Genomic DNA, 18,098 nt, shown 5'->3' on the forward strand with positions numbered 1-18,098 from the left:
GTGGCTACAATATATCGTTATTATGTATTTACTTATAATATAAGGTTCGTTTGGTCGGTCCATGTTCTTCCTACCTGAATATTTATACATATTTATAAATATATAATACTCATTAATTTTTTTTTTTTGAGTAGTCATAAATATTCTGTCTTTAATCAAAGACAACACTGTATAACATTGTATTTGTCATATAACATATAGTCATGCTTATTTATTTTGTGGCCATATAATTATTAATTGACTTTTTTTTAACCCATAATTTATATTAATAAATAAACAAATAATTTATCATTACAGGTCATTCCAACAAAACAAAAACATTACATTTTGAAAAATAGTCAAATAATTTATTTACTTTAAATAATACAAGTAAGTACTTAAACTGAATTCTGTTATCTAAATTTGAGATAAATAAATGCACCGGCAGTTTAACCAAAATTGTAGTTATTTGATAAATATATATTTATATGGTTCATTGATTCAAACAAGATCTTAACCACTTTAATGAACCAAATGATATTTATGTATTTTGAAACATATCAAATCCTAAAATATATCAAAGATTTTTTTGGTAGCATCAGAGCAAGTTCCATCTATGAAGAGTTTCTTCTTATTTTTTTATATATATAAAAAATCTTATGTAATTTAATAGAATATAATATGAATAAAAATTATCTATTGTCATATATTCCCAAATTTTACATTTATTTTTACTAAATATCATTTTAATCCTTATATTACTCGAAAAATAAATAAAATTAAATGGTACTCACCTAAAATAATTTTAGGGAAAGTCTAGAATAAGGTATGTCTTTCTAATTTAGCGATAAGATTTTATTTTAGACATGTAAATCAATTATAACCCAATTTAAAATGTTAAAGAAATTCTAATCCTAAAATTAGAATTCAAAAAATTTATTTTACACTCATATAATAAATTGTTTTAACCATTATTTCAGTAACATAAATTATTCAAAATTTTGCCCAACATAATACAAAATTTGAGGTCATAATTGATTTAGGTGTTGAATCAGTATCGTGCCATACTAATAAGTGACAAAAAAAATTATCATTCATTTTTTTAAAATTACATAAAAAAAAATAGTTATTTAAAGTTTATTTATTTTGTAATATTGGGCTAACAAAATTATTAAATTAAATTATTAATAAAAATTAAAGAAGGATGACAGATCGTGCAAGCTATTATACAGAATTAAAGATTCGAAGTCGAACCGCGTTGAACTTTTCTCTCATTTTGGTCCCTCAAAAATCCGGTTTAGGCACCGCATCTTTAGGCTATATTCCCATGCTCGCGACCTACAATCTAACCATGGTCTTCACATCGAAAAAGCCACGTCACAGATGATCGAAACAAGACAGTCGTCGCAATTAAATCTAACGGCTGGAAATTAATGATGGGTCGTGTCAGATTCAACGGTCGGATAGTTTGAGGAGTGGGATGTCGACGGGGAAGTACGGTGCCTCGTAAGACGCCACGTGTCACATCGAATTCATAAGAGCGGGAATGTCAGTGAGTCAGAGTCAGAGAGCTACAGACCAATCAGAATCGTTGTTCTCAATGTGTAACCAAAACTCGTCAATCATAAGTGACCAATTAAATATTAAATAAATATCTTTTTTTTTTGTTTAATTAAAAATTAAAAAATATGTAAATAAAAACACGGAAATCGAGGAACGTTCCAATGAAACAGCAAATTTTTTGTTTACGAACTACGATGTGAGACAACTTTTCTCAAAAAGTTTAATTTTGAAATTACTATTGCACCCTTTAATATACTTTTATATAAAGTTAATCTATAACTTTCTTTTTGTTTTTTAATATTAATTTGCCTTGAAATAATGAATTCATATATATTTTTTAAATTAGTTAGACTCATCCAAAAATATAAATAAAAAATTATAAATATGGAGAATTTTACGGTAGGAGCTTCGAAAATAACACTATTGGTTCTTTTGTATTTTCGACTTGTGAACAATTTTCAGTGTGATTATTTTTATGATCGTGTATATTGTAGTTATTTAGATCATCCTGCAAATTTTCAGAAAATTTCGAATAATTTACAATGCCGAAAACTAGGTTCAAACATGTTAATTTCCATGCACATAAAAAAATTAGTCACGCGTGCGACAACCTGTTTTTAAACTAGTTTTTGGCATTTATAAATTATTCTGAATTTTCTGAAAATTTACAGATAATCTAAATAACTACAATATACACAGTCATAAAAAAAATCGCACCGAAAACTATTTACGGGTTGAGAATACAAAAGAGCATCACCAGTAAGGCTTCAATTTCCAAATAAATATTAAAAACAACATCAACATTCTGTTTTTTCATATTCTCTTTATTTTTATATATCTACAAACAAAAGCTCAATTAAAATTACATAGTTTTAATTATTGTTTAAATTAAAAACCAATTAGCCCTTTAGTAATTCAAATCAACAAAATGATAAATTTCACTCTCCAAGTTTTGTCCATAAATTGATTTAGTGTATGAGCTTAAAATGGAGCGGTTATGATATCTTGATAAATGCCCAAATATTAATTTAATACAAACTCTCTATTTAAAGCATTATTTAGGGGCTTTAATTATGGAATTGGACAAAAATACCAAGCTATTTGAGAGAGTTGATGTTTAAGTTTAAGATCAACAAGTAATCTTTCACATTGCATATACATCCCATAAAATGATATGTATATATAGTATACCAAACAAAGGAATCTAGTTCATCTACATGATATAATAACAAATAAATGAGAGGAAAAAGAAAAAGAAAAAACAATTAATGATGTGCACAAATTTGTGTTTTCACTTATTGGTGAAGTGTCACATTAAGTAATGTTTAGTATCTTTGTTATAAATATGTAGTACATTTCATTTATTTTTGTGAAAAAGATACACAAACAATAAATATATGATAGGTACATAGATGTTTAGGTCGTTGTAGGTACATTATACCTATTGTTTTACATTATTAATTGTAATTAATATATAATCAATGTTACTTAAAGTTAATTTTCAATTGTGTCCTTATTTGATGAATATGTATAGACCAACTAAACCCTCTATTATTTCATGATATCTTTATCTTTTCATGTCAATTCAAGATGTTAAATATGAACAAATTTTTGTCCTTTGAAGTGGCCAAATCATATGTAGTTTTTTTCTTTGGCCTAAAAGACAGAAGTAGTCACCTTCAAAAACGCCAAACAATTATGTTAGACTAGACTCTTTAACCTAATATGCTCTTCTTTTTGCTTATAATTAACCCAATTGCCATTTAATTATTATTAATTAATATATACTTACATATATTTATATATATCATATAATCCCTTTGTTATTTTATTGGTATTTCTTTTCTTTTTGCAGGTTCCTAGTCTAAATTATAGATTGATTGGTAGTATAAGAACTAGACATTGACATGATTTATTAATTTGATTATAACAAAATAGTAGCACCATATCACTAATATATTCTTTTTATACATTTTGAGGTAATATACATTTATATTTTTTATATATGAGTTCATACGCATTATCTTAAATTGGGTAACATTAACTTTTGTTTTCTCTTAAATAATGAGTTATACAAATAAGAAAAATAATGCTTAGCCATGCTACATCCACAATGGCACAATCTGTTTTGATAATTAGTTACATTTAAAATGATCATGAATAATAATAAAAATACATGATATAATGAAAAATAATACTTTCTTTTTCCACAAATAAACATCATATCTGAGCATTAATATATTCATTGTATCATACACCTTTTTTTGGGATTCTCTAATTAAAAAGATCAATAAATCAAGCAACATTATTGATGTCCTCAAAAAATATTCCAGATATAATGATGAATCAATTAGTTTAACACTTCACTCAAAAAGTTAGTGCATGGTTGGAGTGTAGATTGAGTATTTATTTATATTTAGCTCTAATAATTAATTACTAGAATATAATATATTTGCAACCGTTGATATTTGGACTTTTAAATCTACTTCAAAATTAGAATATTCATTCATGTCGAATACATTTTTGTTATTAAAAATTACTACTTAAGTGTTTTTTTAAATAATTTAAGTGTAGAAAATTTTTCACTAATCACAATCCATAAATAATATGATTTTTTATTTTGATCGATATTTTTAGATATTTTTTTTATCTCTTGAAAGATTTTTTTTTTTTAAATATTGTACAAGATTTTTAGGAGAAAAAATGAAAAACTAATTAATAATTTAGAATTTTTTGTAATAGGATTTCTGAATCCTAATTGGCTAATTTTACATTAAACTAAACAAAATTAGAAAGAAAAATAAATTACTATCAGGATTTTTTTTAATCGGCCCTACAAAAAATAAAAATACCCTTTTAAGTATTTCGTAAATAAACAAAATAATATTATATAAGAAAAATAGACCGATTTACGAACGTGCCTATTTGGAAAAGTAAAAAAGAATCTGTAGAAAGTACGTATCCAAGAAGATGTCTAATTTGTCAAATTCTCAACACGCGAGGGTATAATGGTAACTTCAACTCTCCTCATAACTTATAACAATATAAAAGGCCAAACCTCAAGCCAAATTTGAGAACTCCTCTTAGATCCACTTCGTCTCTCTCATTCGAGTTGCAGAGATATATATATATATATATACATAAAAAATATTTTTATTTATATATATATCTTCATATTATATTTATTTGATTATTTATTTATTTATATTTATATATATATGAGTAAATAATAAACACCTCTGGTGACCTTAGATTACGGAACCAATCTTTTAAACCATAAACCAAAAAAAGAAGGCCTTAGAGTAGTCCCAAACCGACGGTTCCCTCTCTTTCTCTCAGTCAAAAATATCTGAACCCTTTTCTTCTTTTCCCTTTTCATTTTCTGGGTTTCTCTCATTTTATGCTATAACTCTCGCCGGAGAATCATTTCTACTATTTTCTTATTCTTTTTGAAGTTCTGCGCACCTATATTGGTTTTTCTTTTTCCGGCCATGACGACGTCCGGTGGCGGTGGCCCAAACGCTACTGCCTCGTCCAACGGTACTAGCCCGAGGCCCGCGGGACCAACTGCAACGCGGCGGCGCGTGATTGACTTAATGACCGAGGGCTGCGCCGACCGGACCTCAAACTTGTCAGACTCGCCGTCGCTCGAAGAAGAAGACCATTACGATCCTCCCGGCTCTATTCCGTCCTCCGTTGGACCCCACCACCTCGGATACCACCACCACCACCACCACCATTACTGTCACCATCACCACCCCGTGACCAAGTATCTGCTGCTTCGCAGGCGCATGTTCTCCTGTGTGCCTGAGAAGTGGTTGGTCCATATTGAGGATGGTTTTTATTGGATGGCTGCGATGGTTCAGTCGCTGAGATCGGGGAAGAATATTGCCCGTAGGATCTTTCTGGCTCTGATATTCATGGCTGTCGTATCGTTATTCGTCAAGTTCTCTTTCCTGAGTAGCCACGTGGATGTTGATACCAATGTTAAAGAGAGCAATGGGCTTTTGATCTTACAGACCTTCAAGGATGACTCGGCCATGGCTCAACAGGCCATCACAGAGTCCCAAACTTCCATGCCTAAACGAGTTCTGGAGAGGTTTTCTGTAAGTATATATTTTCATTCCCATTTTTAGTATATTCTTGTTTTAAATTGTTGATATTCGATTAATCATAATTGAAACTTTCCCATGTATTTTTTTCGTATCTGTTTTGAAAGGGTTGAATTTTTTGTGTTGAATGTTTGACTTGCTGGGATGTATGATTCTGTGCATGGAATTTTCTGGGGTTTCTTGGTTTTGGCTGCTTACTCGTTTAACGACTATATAGCTATGACATTTCAACGCGTAGAAATATTAGGTTATGTTTTTCCAGTTCATGTTCCCACTTTTGTTTTTATTTGTGACATTCATGGTTCCAATTTTGGACTTAACTGTTGTTGATGGAAAATGTTAGAAGCTTTTAATGACTTTTATATTTATAAATATATATACAAGCTTCTTAGATATTTCATGGCTGCATGTCGGTAGTAATGATTGGATTTCTTTTTCTTTTCCATTTTTGTTTGTACAGGCTCCAGAAATATGGATGAGACCGAACAGTGACAATTTTCACAAATGCATTGCTCGACCCAAGAATCGAATAAGTATGTATGTTATATGTATAATCAAGCACAAGAGAAACTCATTCAAAAGAGTCAAACTTTTGTCTAATGTTTTAGGAATGTAATTTCACTTCAGGAACAGGTTCTAAAACGAATGGTTATCTTCTTGTTCATGCCAACGGTGGACTGAATCAAATGAGAACAGGGGTAAGAATTGTTGTCAGAAATTACTTCTTATTTATTGACACTTTCGAGTGACTTTTTGGAGCTAAAAGTTGCCATTAATGAGTTGCAGATTTGTGATATGGTTGCTGTTGCAAAGATCATGAATGCCACCCTTGTTCTTCCTTCTCTTGATCACGAGTCATTTTGGACTGATCCAAGGTATGATTCTCAGCTTTTTTGGTTTTAGGGTATTGAGGGCATAATCTTTATTTACAAAATATATTGATTCACATTTCAAATTTCAGCGAATTTAAGGACATATTTGACTGGAGACACTTCATGGAAGTTTTGAAAGAAGACATTGCAATAGTTGAATATTTGCCTGCCCGCTATGCATCTATGAAGCCCTTACTTAAGGCCCCTGTCTCCTGGTCTAAGGTATGGAAATTATGAGATACTTTTTTAGCTAAACAGCACTCTTTCACTTTAATTGTATCTGAGATGCTTTTAAAAATGCAGGCTAGCTATTACAGAAACGAAATGATTCCATTGCTAAAGCGTTACAAAGTGGTAAAGTTTACTCATACCGATTCTCGCCTCGCTAACAATGGACTTGCATCCTCAATTCAAAGGCTTAGATGCCGTGCCAATTATGAGGCGCTTCGGTACTCGAAGGATATTGAGGATCTAGGAAAGGTTTTGGTTGATAGGCTGAGGAACAACAGCGAGCAATATGTTGCTGTGCATTTAAGGTATACCTTTCTATCACATTCCATAGAGCAATATTTCCTTTCCTGGTCTATGAATTGTTGCTTTAATCAAAGCATACAAATCTTTGTTGCAGATATGAGAAAGACATGCTTGCATTCACAGGCTGCAGCCATAACCTTACCTCAGATGAAGGTGAAGAGCTCCGAGCTATGAGGTATAACGTCAAGCATTGGAAAGAGAAAGAGATTGACAGCGTAGAACGGAGACTCCAAGGAGGATGTCCCATGTCACCAAGAGAAGCAGCCATGTTCCTCAAAGCCATGGGATATCCTTCCACCACAACCATCTACATTGTTGCAGGAGAGATATATGGCAGCAATAGCATGGCAGCCTTTCGGGCAGAGTACCCTAATGTCTTCTCTCACTCCACTCTTGCAACAGAAGAAGAGTTAGAGCCCTTCAAGCCTTACCAAAATCGACTTGCTGCATTGGATTATATCGTGGCACTTGATAGCGATGTTTTCGTTTACACCTATGATGGAAACATGGCAAAGGCAGTTCAGGGCCATAGGAGATTCGATGGATTTAAGAAGACTATTAACCCTGACAGGTAATAAGTAGTGCTAGTATTCACACATATTAAGCATGGATTGTAGTTGTACTAACCTGTTGAAAATTCAACCCTCCTCCCTAACATGTTCTTCTGTACTCTTCTCCTTTCTCCAGGCAAAGTTTTGTTAAACTGATTGATCAGTTAGATGAGCATAATTTATCATGGGACGAGTTTTCGTCAGAGGTTAAGAGTCTACATTCACACAGGCTTGGTACACCATATCTGAGACAGATTGGAGAGTCACCAAGGTTGGAGGAGAACTTTTATGCAAACCCTTTTCCTGGTTGCATATGTAACAAGACTCGAGAGCCGATTACAAGCTCAAAGTTTGTACAGACACATAGACGAAGTTTGAGGACGACCACAGCTCAAAGAGAGTGACTAAAGTGAGTGATGAGAGTGAATATACAACTTATAATGTTATTGCTTTTAGTGGTAGCTGCTATTGGTTTTGCAAATTTGCTGTCTTTGCTCATTGGAAGACTGCAGCTCACTACAAGGTCGAAGAAGTTGAGGATTCCCTCGTGATGATTTGAACATACAAAGTTTTAAGAGTTTTGGTGTACCAACATATGAGGGGCTCTGTCTTTACCTGTGAATTTTTTTTTTGGAAAGCAGAGAAGATGGTTACATTTTCTTTTAAAGGAAATTCAGGATAGTTTCAATGGTACAGATGCAGCATCCCTGTCAAATATTGAGGTATAAATTCGTTAATTCGTTATTTTTCTTTCTTTCTTTTGATTTGATTGTCAAAGCCAATAGTCAAATTGAGCTCCATTGGTAATTGAATTAAAAGTTCATATACTTCAGAATTGTTTCATAATACAAATCATATCAGGTTATACATTCATTTCTCTTAATTGTATTCTCTGTCTGAAAGAAGAGATGACAATTTGAGTCATAACAAGACTCGTTTAGTTGACACACTTGACACAAAAATAACTCAAATAGATATATACTAAATTGAGGATATGGTACTTACAGAAGCTAATCAATCTGTTAGCATTCAACAAAAGAGTGTATATTCTTTGAGCACTGCGAATGTAATTGTTATCAATTAGTTGACTGTCATCAATTTATTTATTTTTAAAATTAAGAAACTCAATGACTTATTGCTGGTGAAAATGTGGAGGCATGAAAGGTCTTGATATCTCTAACATGCAAGTAGTAGACAGCAAGCTTAATTCGTTCCCCAAATCTAATTATGTTTCATTTTCCTTTAAAAATGGACTTTCATAAATTGTGGTCATTATTCAAATAATAAACAATTAGAGTATCAAAGGCAGAGTACAAAAACTTATGATGTGAGTACAAAAATTTATTGGAGATGGAAGAAGATATATTTACTAAATCAGATAAACAATCTTTGGTTAGATCAATAAAATCATCAAAATTCTACAAATCTCACCACTATATACTAAAGTAATCTTTCCCTCATTCATTTTAACTAGTTTGCTTTTGTATCACAACTGGAAAAAGTACATACCATTTTCAGAACCGCAATGTAATTCAATTCACCACATTGAAGGAACGTAAACTTGCTCCTTGAGATTCTGTGTTGCACTTTCAGTAGGGAAACCTCTCACAGCACCAATAGTCCACTGTGATATAATCCCTGCTGCAACTGCGAACCTCAGCTCCCTCTCCAGAATATCTTCATTTTCATACATCTCCGGGCAAGTTGTCAGCTTTCTCATAATCGCAGCTACAACAGCGTCCCCAGAACCCGTCCTATCACAGGTGAATGGGGTAATGAGAACATCTTCTGTTCCAGCTATGACACCATCGAATGATGGAGAGTAAAAATGGATTCGAAGTGTCCCATCTGTCACAAACAAAAATTTGAGTCCATCATGCCATAAGGGAGATATTTCTTCACGAGTATAATGGTGGTGATCTTTCCGGTTCTTGGTTTGCTCGAAGTTTTCAGAGTAATATTGGGGCCTGTAGTTTCTCTTTCTCTCATAATAGTCTTCATCCAGGAGAAACTCCAACTCTTGCCTCGAGACCTCAATTATGTTTGCTTCATTCCAGGCTCTCTTAATGAATTCCCAAGTCTCATCGCGTGATCTCCACAAAGGCAAAGGCAAATTTGGATCAAAAAACACAAGGCCCCCAAACTTTTTGGAATATGAAATTGCTTTGAAAAGAGTCCGTTGCATGGGAGAAGATGTTAGGACTTCTGAATTGAAGTGGAATATTCTAGCCTGCATTACAATAGATGACACCATACTACTTTCGGTCAATAACTCAGTCAACTATGAGAACTTTTTTATAATTTCATGAACAATGAAGAACAATTAGCTGATGTGTTACTAAATTCAAGCAAACAAATCAAACTGCTTGAAAACTAATGGGACTCCAATCTAACCGTTCTTGCATACAAATTCAGCAGATGTGTGATGGTGATATTAGACTAAGTTTTGTGTTTTCAAATAATAAAACTTTGTGAACTTAAAGCATCAAAGCCTCCATCTCAATTACCTCTTTAAGCACAGAAAGGTTCAATTCAGAGCTAAGCAGAGAATCCTCGGCAGACTCTTTCACGACCTCCGCCCTCATTTTCCCATCCTTAAACTTAATCTTCATGTAAGTACAAGCAGTCCTCGCTTTCGAATCAAACTTTACGGCCCGTGTCTGAACCTTCTCCTGATTCATCATTAAAACAAGCTCTTCCCCAAAATCGTCCTCCCCGACTTTCCCCATAAACGCTGCCCGGCCACCGAGCCTCACGTGGGAAATCGCCACATTCGACGGTGGCCCACCCGGGGCCCTGACAAACTCCGGCGGGTCCCATTGGAGCATCTTCCACTCTGAGTAAATATCCGGGTCCATTGGGTTATCGGAGACCCGAACCGTCGGCACGAACTCCTTCTGTGCGGCACCGAAGCAGCAGATCAAAGGGGGGTCGTCGTACGGGATATCCATGCCATCGTCGTAATCCTCAAGCTCTGAGTCTGAAACTTGGTCATTCTCAGCTTGGCTTTTTCTCGAACGCCTTGTCTTCTTTGTTGAAGACTCTGAAGAAGAAGAAGGAGAAGAGGTGGACCCTTTCTTTCTGCCTCGGCGAGAGGGCTGTTTCGTTTGAATGGCTCCATTAGCGTCATCACCAGTGGAAGCTCTAATTGGGTTTAGCTTATGGGATTTGAAGAGCTGAAGTGAAGAATGTAGGTCGAAGAGTTGGAAATTGTTCTGGAAGAGTAATGGGGAAGATAGTTTGTGGTGGGCAAGAGCAAAAGATGGAGGAAGTAGGTGAAATGACGCCATAGATGGGTTTTGGAAGGTTAGGGTTTATCAATGGTTGTTTGCTGAGAAGGGTTTATCCATTGTTGGTTGTCGTTGCTAAGACAATTCTATCTGACTCCTCACTCAAAGTTCCATTTCACCAATAAAACTCAATTTTATTTTATTATTATTATAAGACAATTTTAATTAAGGTATATAATCTTTTGGTAGACGGTATTTTTGTAAACCATTGTTTTAGTACATTATTTTACAATAATGCCCATTTAATATTATATATTGTGAAATCGTATATATTTAATATTTTGTATTTTAAAATTATACATATTTGATATTATAAATTTAAATTTAATTGATAAAATTTTGTCAATTTAATCAAATTGTTCTCAATTTTATGAGTTCTAAATTCAAATTTAATTACTTAATTACATATAATTAGTGACGATTTTGTCATATTGATAAAATTTTATTTATTAAATATGAGCTTAGGGTATCAAATATATATAATTTTAAAATATAGAGTACATTATTAAAAAAAAAATATCAAAACGATACTTTACAAAAATACAGAGTATCAATTAAGTAAATTCCTTTTTAATTACACTAAACACAACTTAAACTATAAATTAAGATATTTTAATTAATGCGCGATAATAATGTTATGGGATGTGCTCTAAATTTGGCTCAATATATAGATTTGTTTTTTTTTTCTCTTTACTCTTACATTTTAATATCAAACTTTATTTCTAACATTTTTTTTATTACAAACAAAAAAATAATATTCTATTATTACAAAATAATTAAAAAAAATTTGTATTATTTTACACTGCTGCGTGATGATATCAAGCCACATTCACACATCAATATTACTAATTTAGTGAGCCAAGCTAAGGCATAACAAGAGTGGTTGCTCACTTGCTTGTTAATGGTTGAATGTGGAATCGTATACAAATTAATATTTCCACAATGTATAAATGCTTGTTTTTAACATTTTGAGTCCGACTTATTAGTAATTAGGAAATGTCTTTTGTACATTTATGTTTTTCTTAGTAATTGTATTAAAATCGAATATTTAATACTCAAAATAATTATAAAGTCAATAAAAAAAATATTTTTTAAGGTTATTTAAATAGAATGTTAAATAATTGGGATTTGTTGTAGTCTCAAATAGAAAACTAAACAGTATTCCTCAAGTATATATAGGCCCTGGTGGCAGTGCTTGCGCTTTTAACTTTTTACATTTGTAAAAGCATTTTTTCAAAAAATACCTCATATTAGCATCTCTAAAAAGTGCTTATAATATTAATAAGTACTTTTGATTTTTAAATCTAAAGAGCTTTTATAGATAAATAATACACAAAGTGCTTTAGATTTCATTTTCTTTAGCTTGGTAAGTAATAAGTAGGAAGGCTCTCTTAGTGTAGATGTACAAAACATGAATTAAATGGATTAATTTGTGACTTGTATGCGCTCGTGCATCCTACGTGTATAAATGTCGGGCCAAAAATTTCATTGTGCATTCGGCCTTTTATGAAACCTAGTTTTATTTTGAGAAGTTTAAATAAATATAGATTAAAGTATGTGAGGTTCTATATTTATGAATAAAAAATAAATGACACAAAATATGATTTTGCAAAACAAAATATATATATATATGGGAATTCCATGAAATATTAAAAAAATATATTACAATATTTTTACACAAAACTCTCTCACACTCTCTCATTTTTCCTTTGGGACATCTTCCTTCGTTTTCTCTTTTCTTTCTCTCTCTTCCCCCACTTGGTTCCTTCTTCTCGACCCTCTGTTAGCGACACCACCTCCGCCCTCTGTCAGCGACGTAACCCCCCACCCCCGACGATGATGCAGCTCCACTCTCCTTTCGTTCTTCTTCTTCTTCTAGTTTTAATGTTATTTTTTCTTTTTGTTCTTCTTGTTTTTCATATCTGATTTTGCATTTTAAATCTAATTTTTTTCTTCCAGCTCTAAGTGTAACCGGTTACCATCACAATTTGTTTAGGATTTTTTGTTCAAATCTCATTTTTTTTCAAACCTGATTAAGTAACTAGATACCATGACGACTAATTCTTTTTATTCAGATCTGATTTTTTTTTCAAACCTAGCTGTAATCAGTTACGATAACGATTAATTTAGATTTTTTGTCTAGATCTAATTTTTTTCACACGTAAGCAGGTACCACGGGGACTAATTCTTTTTTTTTTTTCAGATAAGATTTTTTTTTTCAAACCTAGCTGTAACTAGTGATGTACACCGGGCGGAGAATTAGCGGGGAGTGCTCCCCCTGTCCTCGTCCCCATTTATAATTTAAATCCCCATCCCTGCTTATTCTCCGCCGGGGACGGGGTGAGGAATCCCCATGGGGAACCCCTTTATTTAAAAAATTAAGTTTAGATTAAATTTTTTAAATAAAAATAGTAAATTAAAATATTGCACAATATTTATGATTTAAAATACTAAACATGATCCCCAAATAGAATAATAAATATTAAAAAAGTTATTAATATACTACAATAACACATAAAAAAATATATAAAATATTAGAAAAATATATAATAATTTAAATGGGAACATTCGGGGATTTAAAATTATCCCCGTCCCCGGCCCGTTCCCCATTTAGACGAGGATTCCCCGCCTCATTAGGGGTGGGTCCCCACGGGGCCCCGTCCCCTTGGGGAAAATGTGCATCACTAGCTGTAACTAGTTACGACTATGATTAGTTTAGATTTTTTGTTTGAATTTGATTTTTTTCTAGGTATGGATAAGTAACTGGTTACCATCACAATTAGTTCTTTTTTTTTCAATTTTTTTTCAAACATAGTTGTAACCAGTTACCACCATGATCAATTTAGCTTATTTTTTTCATATTTGACTAAGTAATCAATTACAATTCAGTTGGTATTTTGATAGTGGTACATTACTAAAAAAATCAAATTATTTTCATAGTTGTAACCGATTTACCACCACATTACTTAAAAACAAAAATGATTTTGATTGTGGTAACCAGTTACCACATATCACTAAAAAAAATTGACAGGGGCATATGATTACTACCAAATAAAAAAAATCAAAATTATTTTGACAATGGTAACCGATTATTGCAGAGAAAATGTTGAAGAAAATAAAAAATGGAAGAAAATAATAAGAAGAAATGGGAATAAAAAACATAGTGAAGAAGGTCTCAGTTTTTGTTTTTCAAAAAATAATGTGAAAAAAATTATAAAATATTACAAATAGATTAAAATTATAGAAATAACCTCAAAATATATTAAAACTAGCTAATAATATTGTATAAAATTAAAATGTGGCATACAAATAAAATATTACAAACATAAGGGAAAAAAACTCTCATAAAAAATGTAAACAAAAAAAATATGCCATAAGAAACTTAAGGGAATAGAATAAATAAAATTCATCAATGCATTCAAGATCTTATGTCTAGGGTTTTGAAATAACTCTCAACTATAAAGAAAACTACTCCATAATCACATTCATATTCATAAACATAAATATTCAATGAAAATAAAAGAGTTTTGAGAAGAAAGAAAAACTAGATTGAAGAATGTTTATGTTGATGTATTTTCTCCTCCTCTGCTACTTTAGCCTCTTTTATATTCGCAATCCAAAGTTGTATTCAAAGTTAACCTTAATCACTTTTATAGTCCATTAAAAATTTAAGAAAAATGCTATGGCAGGGCGCAACCACTAATTCCTGGTGGTTGCGACCACTAGATGTTTCTGGGTAGGCTTCGCACGGCGATCGCAACCAAGAGATTGTGGTGGCCACGACCATTGCTCTCTGACTCCCAAGCCACGGCCAGTGAATGTTGGTGGCCGCGGCCACAGCCCAAAATCTGTACGTGTGATTTTTCTTCGTAATCTTCAACTTTAAGCTCGAACATTGGGTTTAAGGACTTATAAAACACTTCAAACTTGTCTCAAACTTCATTTTCTTGAATCCTATCATTGCACATTCATTCCTTACCACAAAAATATGTCAAATTCATCAATAATACATTATAAAATATTTTATGGCTTGAAAATCAAAGACTCATAAAACAAAACTAAAAACACCTAAAAATATTAATTAACATTATCAAAATGCGAAAGGATAACAAATATAACATACAAAATACCCTTATCACGAAACGAGAGGTATTACTCCGTATTTTGGAGCATTTTCAAGAGGGGAAAGAAGGAGGTTAACGTGTAGTAGAGAAGGAAGGGCAATTTCATTCTTAGCTTTGAGGGATTGGTACTCTATCGGAAGAAAAGATAGCTGCCCAAGAGAGTACATTCTATCATTTTTGGAGAGAAAAAACACTTAGTGTACAGAAGAACCAGGGGTTCAAAGGAGGAAAAGAGGAAAGAATAAGAGGGGAAGAGAAGGACACTCAATACATCATTATTTTTGGTTTGTTTCTTCTTGTTTGTTTGTTAATCTTTTCCTATTATTGTCTAATACTTTGTTGTTTAATTACTCATGGACAGATTTGGATTTAGATTGTTGTTTCTTAACTTAGCCATGAACTAGATTATTGTTTAAAATATTGCTGCAGCAAACGGTACTGGTTACTTAAAATAGAGGAATTTAATAGTTCAAGTCAATTTCACTAAATTGAATTTCTCTTGCTGTTAGATTGTGAGCTTAGTATATTTTAAGCATTTTTAATTTGTCAAAATTAATTTTTGTTTAATAGAATCAACCCACTTTAATTTTTTGCCACTATTAAATTGTTTGATAATTAATTCTTGCATTTAATTTTAATTTGCAATTCCTAGGAGACGAACTTCAATACTTATCGATTTATTACTTGTTTTGTTATTGTGTACATTTGTACATTATTGATCAAATTTTATCACAATAATAAACTTAATACATGTTTAATGATATTGATGGGTTAAGTTGTGAGTTTAGAGAATTTGAGTTAAGGTGGAGATTATTGGAGTATTGGCTCAAATTTATTATGATTTTTATTTATATAGTTTTAATTCTGGGTAAATTCCCACATAAGCTTGAATAAATTTGGACAATTACTAATTTGTGTGAAAGTATATGTCTTGTTGGTCAAGTTTTATAACTTTATTAATAATGTATTATTTGTTTGTGTATAAAGAATGAGAGTGAGTTTGAAGAATAGAAGACTGTGAATTAAAAAGTATATTAAGATTTGGGTGGAAAGAGATTGAGATAGTTTAAATATGTGTAATAGTGAAGTTATAAACGAAATAAATCTATCCTGGATAATCTTATAGCACAACAAGAAAAAATCATATATGCAATTAGTAACATGTATTGACCATGGCCACAAAAACGGTAAACCAAACAAAAAATCATATATGCAATTAAAAACGTGTCGTTCGTTCCAACGACAGTGAATGAAAATTCGGGCGAAATATACATGTCGTTTTTAATCAAACGACGTTCGTGAGGGGAGCATTTTCAGCCGTTGGATCGTCTAATTTTATTTTATTTTATTTATTAAGGCCAAAACCTAAAATGGAAGTTTCGACAACCATCTTTGGTTTCATTGTCTAGGCCGAAGAGAGGGTTTTCTTAATTTCTGGGTTTCTTCTTCTTCCTCCTGAAACCAAAGGACCAAAGGCTACACCGTACTGGAACAGCTCTCCTCTTATTTGCACTGGTAAGTATGATTATTCTGCAATTTCTTCAATGTATCAACATGCTCTTCTACTTTAGTAAGAAAATGAAGAACTAGGTTTGATCAAATTCTTTCAAGTATTTTTTATTGGATTAATCTGGGTTTAATCTCTTTGATTCATCGCACTCAATTTTTTATTTTTGTAAATACTTGATTGCTTACCGTTTATTTGAGAATATTAACTCTATTGATGTAATTGGGGTTGGTAAAGTTGAGACGATCATTCAGTCCGTTTTTTATTTGTTGTAGATTGAAATAACTGAATTAAAGTTTTTTTTTTATAAGAAATTCTCTTGAAGCTTAAGTTGTATAGCATCAAATTGTCATAGTATGTGTTTGTATATTGGATTGATTTGAATCTCGTTTGCTCGTTGTGAGTGAGGCTTTGAGTCTTTGAATTATGGCCTCTCCCTATCTACAAGAACCTATAGTTTGATTTCTTCCTATGAACATGATCTTAACAAAGTGGCTGAATTAGAAAACGTTTTCCGGGTATGAGTTACCTTAACAAAAAATATGTTCACAATAGTTGATGTTCTCATTTGGAAATTGGAATATAATTTTTTTCCCTGTCAAACTCTTGGAGTACTCTACTTAATTGCTCTTCTGGAGTTATAATTTTGATCAACAATGGTTGAGCATCTTGAATTGATTTCTGCAAAGATGCAAGCTTTTCGTGATAAAATTTACCAAAGGTTGCAGGTTTTGAATCAAATCCAATTAGAGATTTTGCAGAGTTAGTACTTTGATTTAGGTTTAACTATTGAAGGGGCTTTAACTTGCATTTTATGCACACTGTTAGGCATGTTTTAACTCATCTATGATTTATAATTTCTGGAAAATGAATTGTTAGAACCCACTTGTGATTTCAGAAGATGGGTTTTTGGACTTTGCTCGAAGGCCTTCTGCTATTTGCAAATGCATTGGCAATTCTGAACGAAGACCGGTTTCTTGCTCCAAGAGGGTGGACTTTGTTAGAACTACAAGGAGGAAGGAGAAATTCATTGAAGGGGCAGATCATAGGGCTTATACATGCATGCCAGTTCTTGAGACTACCACTCATACTTTTTAATATTGTAACAATTGTTGTGAAGATGTTCTTTGGCTGAGGCTTTGATCAATTGCAAGAGAAACTCAAAATAGGTGTGTACATTGTTTCTGCTTCATTGAGGGAGAGTGTGTTTGATGACATAATTTAGTGGGTTAATCCCAAATTTCAGTGAAATGCATAATCAGTCAATATTTAATCTCATAGATTGTATCTGAATGTTTAATATTTACAAAGTTGACCAATTTCTTAAACCACAATCTGACTTATTTATTGTTTAGCAGCACTTTGTTCCTTAGTCTTTAAACTCAACTGCACTTTGCTCATCATTTTGGACTTTTGCTTCGGTTTTAAAGTATGGAATGTGATGTTGGCTAATGATTGCATTTGTTTGTGGATAGCCCTTTAATTTTTCATAAAAATTTAACGAACGCATTTCCCTTTCCAGAATAGACAAAGGCATTTTGCTAAGATGAAAGGAAAGAAATTCTC

At 32.2% G+C, this 18,098-nt stretch overlaps 3 protein-coding genes across 7 annotated transcripts; 2 read left to right on the forward strand and 1 right to left on the reverse strand.

Annotated features, from left to right (window-relative positions):
• The first annotated feature begins 4,647 nt into the window (after positions 1 to 4,647).
• LOC133801205 (O-fucosyltransferase 19) lies at positions 4,648 to 8,484 on the forward strand. Its single transcript, XM_062239377.1, has 8 exons — positions 4,648 to 5,648; positions 6,115 to 6,187; positions 6,282 to 6,352; positions 6,441 to 6,529; positions 6,616 to 6,748; positions 6,830 to 7,062; positions 7,155 to 7,631; positions 7,748 to 8,484. The coding sequence occupies exons 1-8, from the start codon at positions 5,034 to 5,036 to the stop codon at positions 8,013 to 8,015; spliced, it is 1,959 nt and encodes a 652-aa protein (XP_062095361.1). The 5' UTR covers positions 4,648 to 5,033; the 3' UTR covers positions 8,016 to 8,484.
• LOC133801206 (fructokinase-like 1, chloroplastic) lies at positions 8,102 to 11,016 on the reverse strand. 4 transcript variants are annotated; one of them, XM_062239381.1, is made up of 3 exons: positions 10,119 to 11,016; positions 9,121 to 9,841; positions 8,102 to 8,226 (listed from the first exon to the last, which is right to left on the reverse strand). In XM_062239381.1, the coding sequence occupies exons 1-2, from the start codon at positions 10,899 to 10,901 to the stop codon at positions 9,149 to 9,151; spliced, it is 1,476 nt and encodes a 491-aa protein (XP_062095365.1). In that variant the 5' UTR covers positions 10,902 to 11,016; the 3' UTR covers positions 8,102 to 8,226; positions 9,121 to 9,148. The 4 variants fall into 4 exon arrangements, with proteins under 4 accessions (XP_062095365.1, XP_062095364.1, XP_062095366.1 ...); XM_062239380.1 differs by having other exon boundaries at positions 8,194 to 8,318; XM_062239382.1 differs by lacking the exon at positions 8,102 to 8,226 and adding an exon at positions 8,636 to 8,669.
• Positions 11,017 to 16,386: 5,370 nt separating this feature from the next.
• LOC133801209 (uncharacterized) lies at positions 16,387 to 17,866 on the forward strand. Of its 2 annotated transcripts, none has more exons than XM_062239384.1 (2): positions 16,387 to 16,540; positions 17,431 to 17,866. In XM_062239384.1, the coding sequence occupies exon 2, from the start codon at positions 17,434 to 17,436 to the stop codon at positions 17,665 to 17,667; it is 234 nt and encodes a 77-aa protein (XP_062095368.1). In that variant the 5' UTR covers positions 16,387 to 16,540; positions 17,431 to 17,433; the 3' UTR covers positions 17,668 to 17,866. The 2 variants fall into 2 exon arrangements, with proteins under 2 accessions (XP_062095368.1, XP_062095369.1); XM_062239385.1 differs by having other exon boundaries at positions 16,390 to 16,540; positions 17,434 to 17,866.
• The last annotated feature ends 232 nt before the right edge of the window (positions 17,867 to 18,098 follow it).

The sequence above is a fragment of the Humulus lupulus genome, chromosome 9 (assembly GCF_963169125.1).
Source record: "Humulus lupulus chromosome 9, drHumLupu1.1, whole genome shotgun sequence".
NCBI lineage: Eukaryota > Viridiplantae > Streptophyta > Magnoliopsida > Rosales > Cannabaceae > Humulus > Humulus lupulus.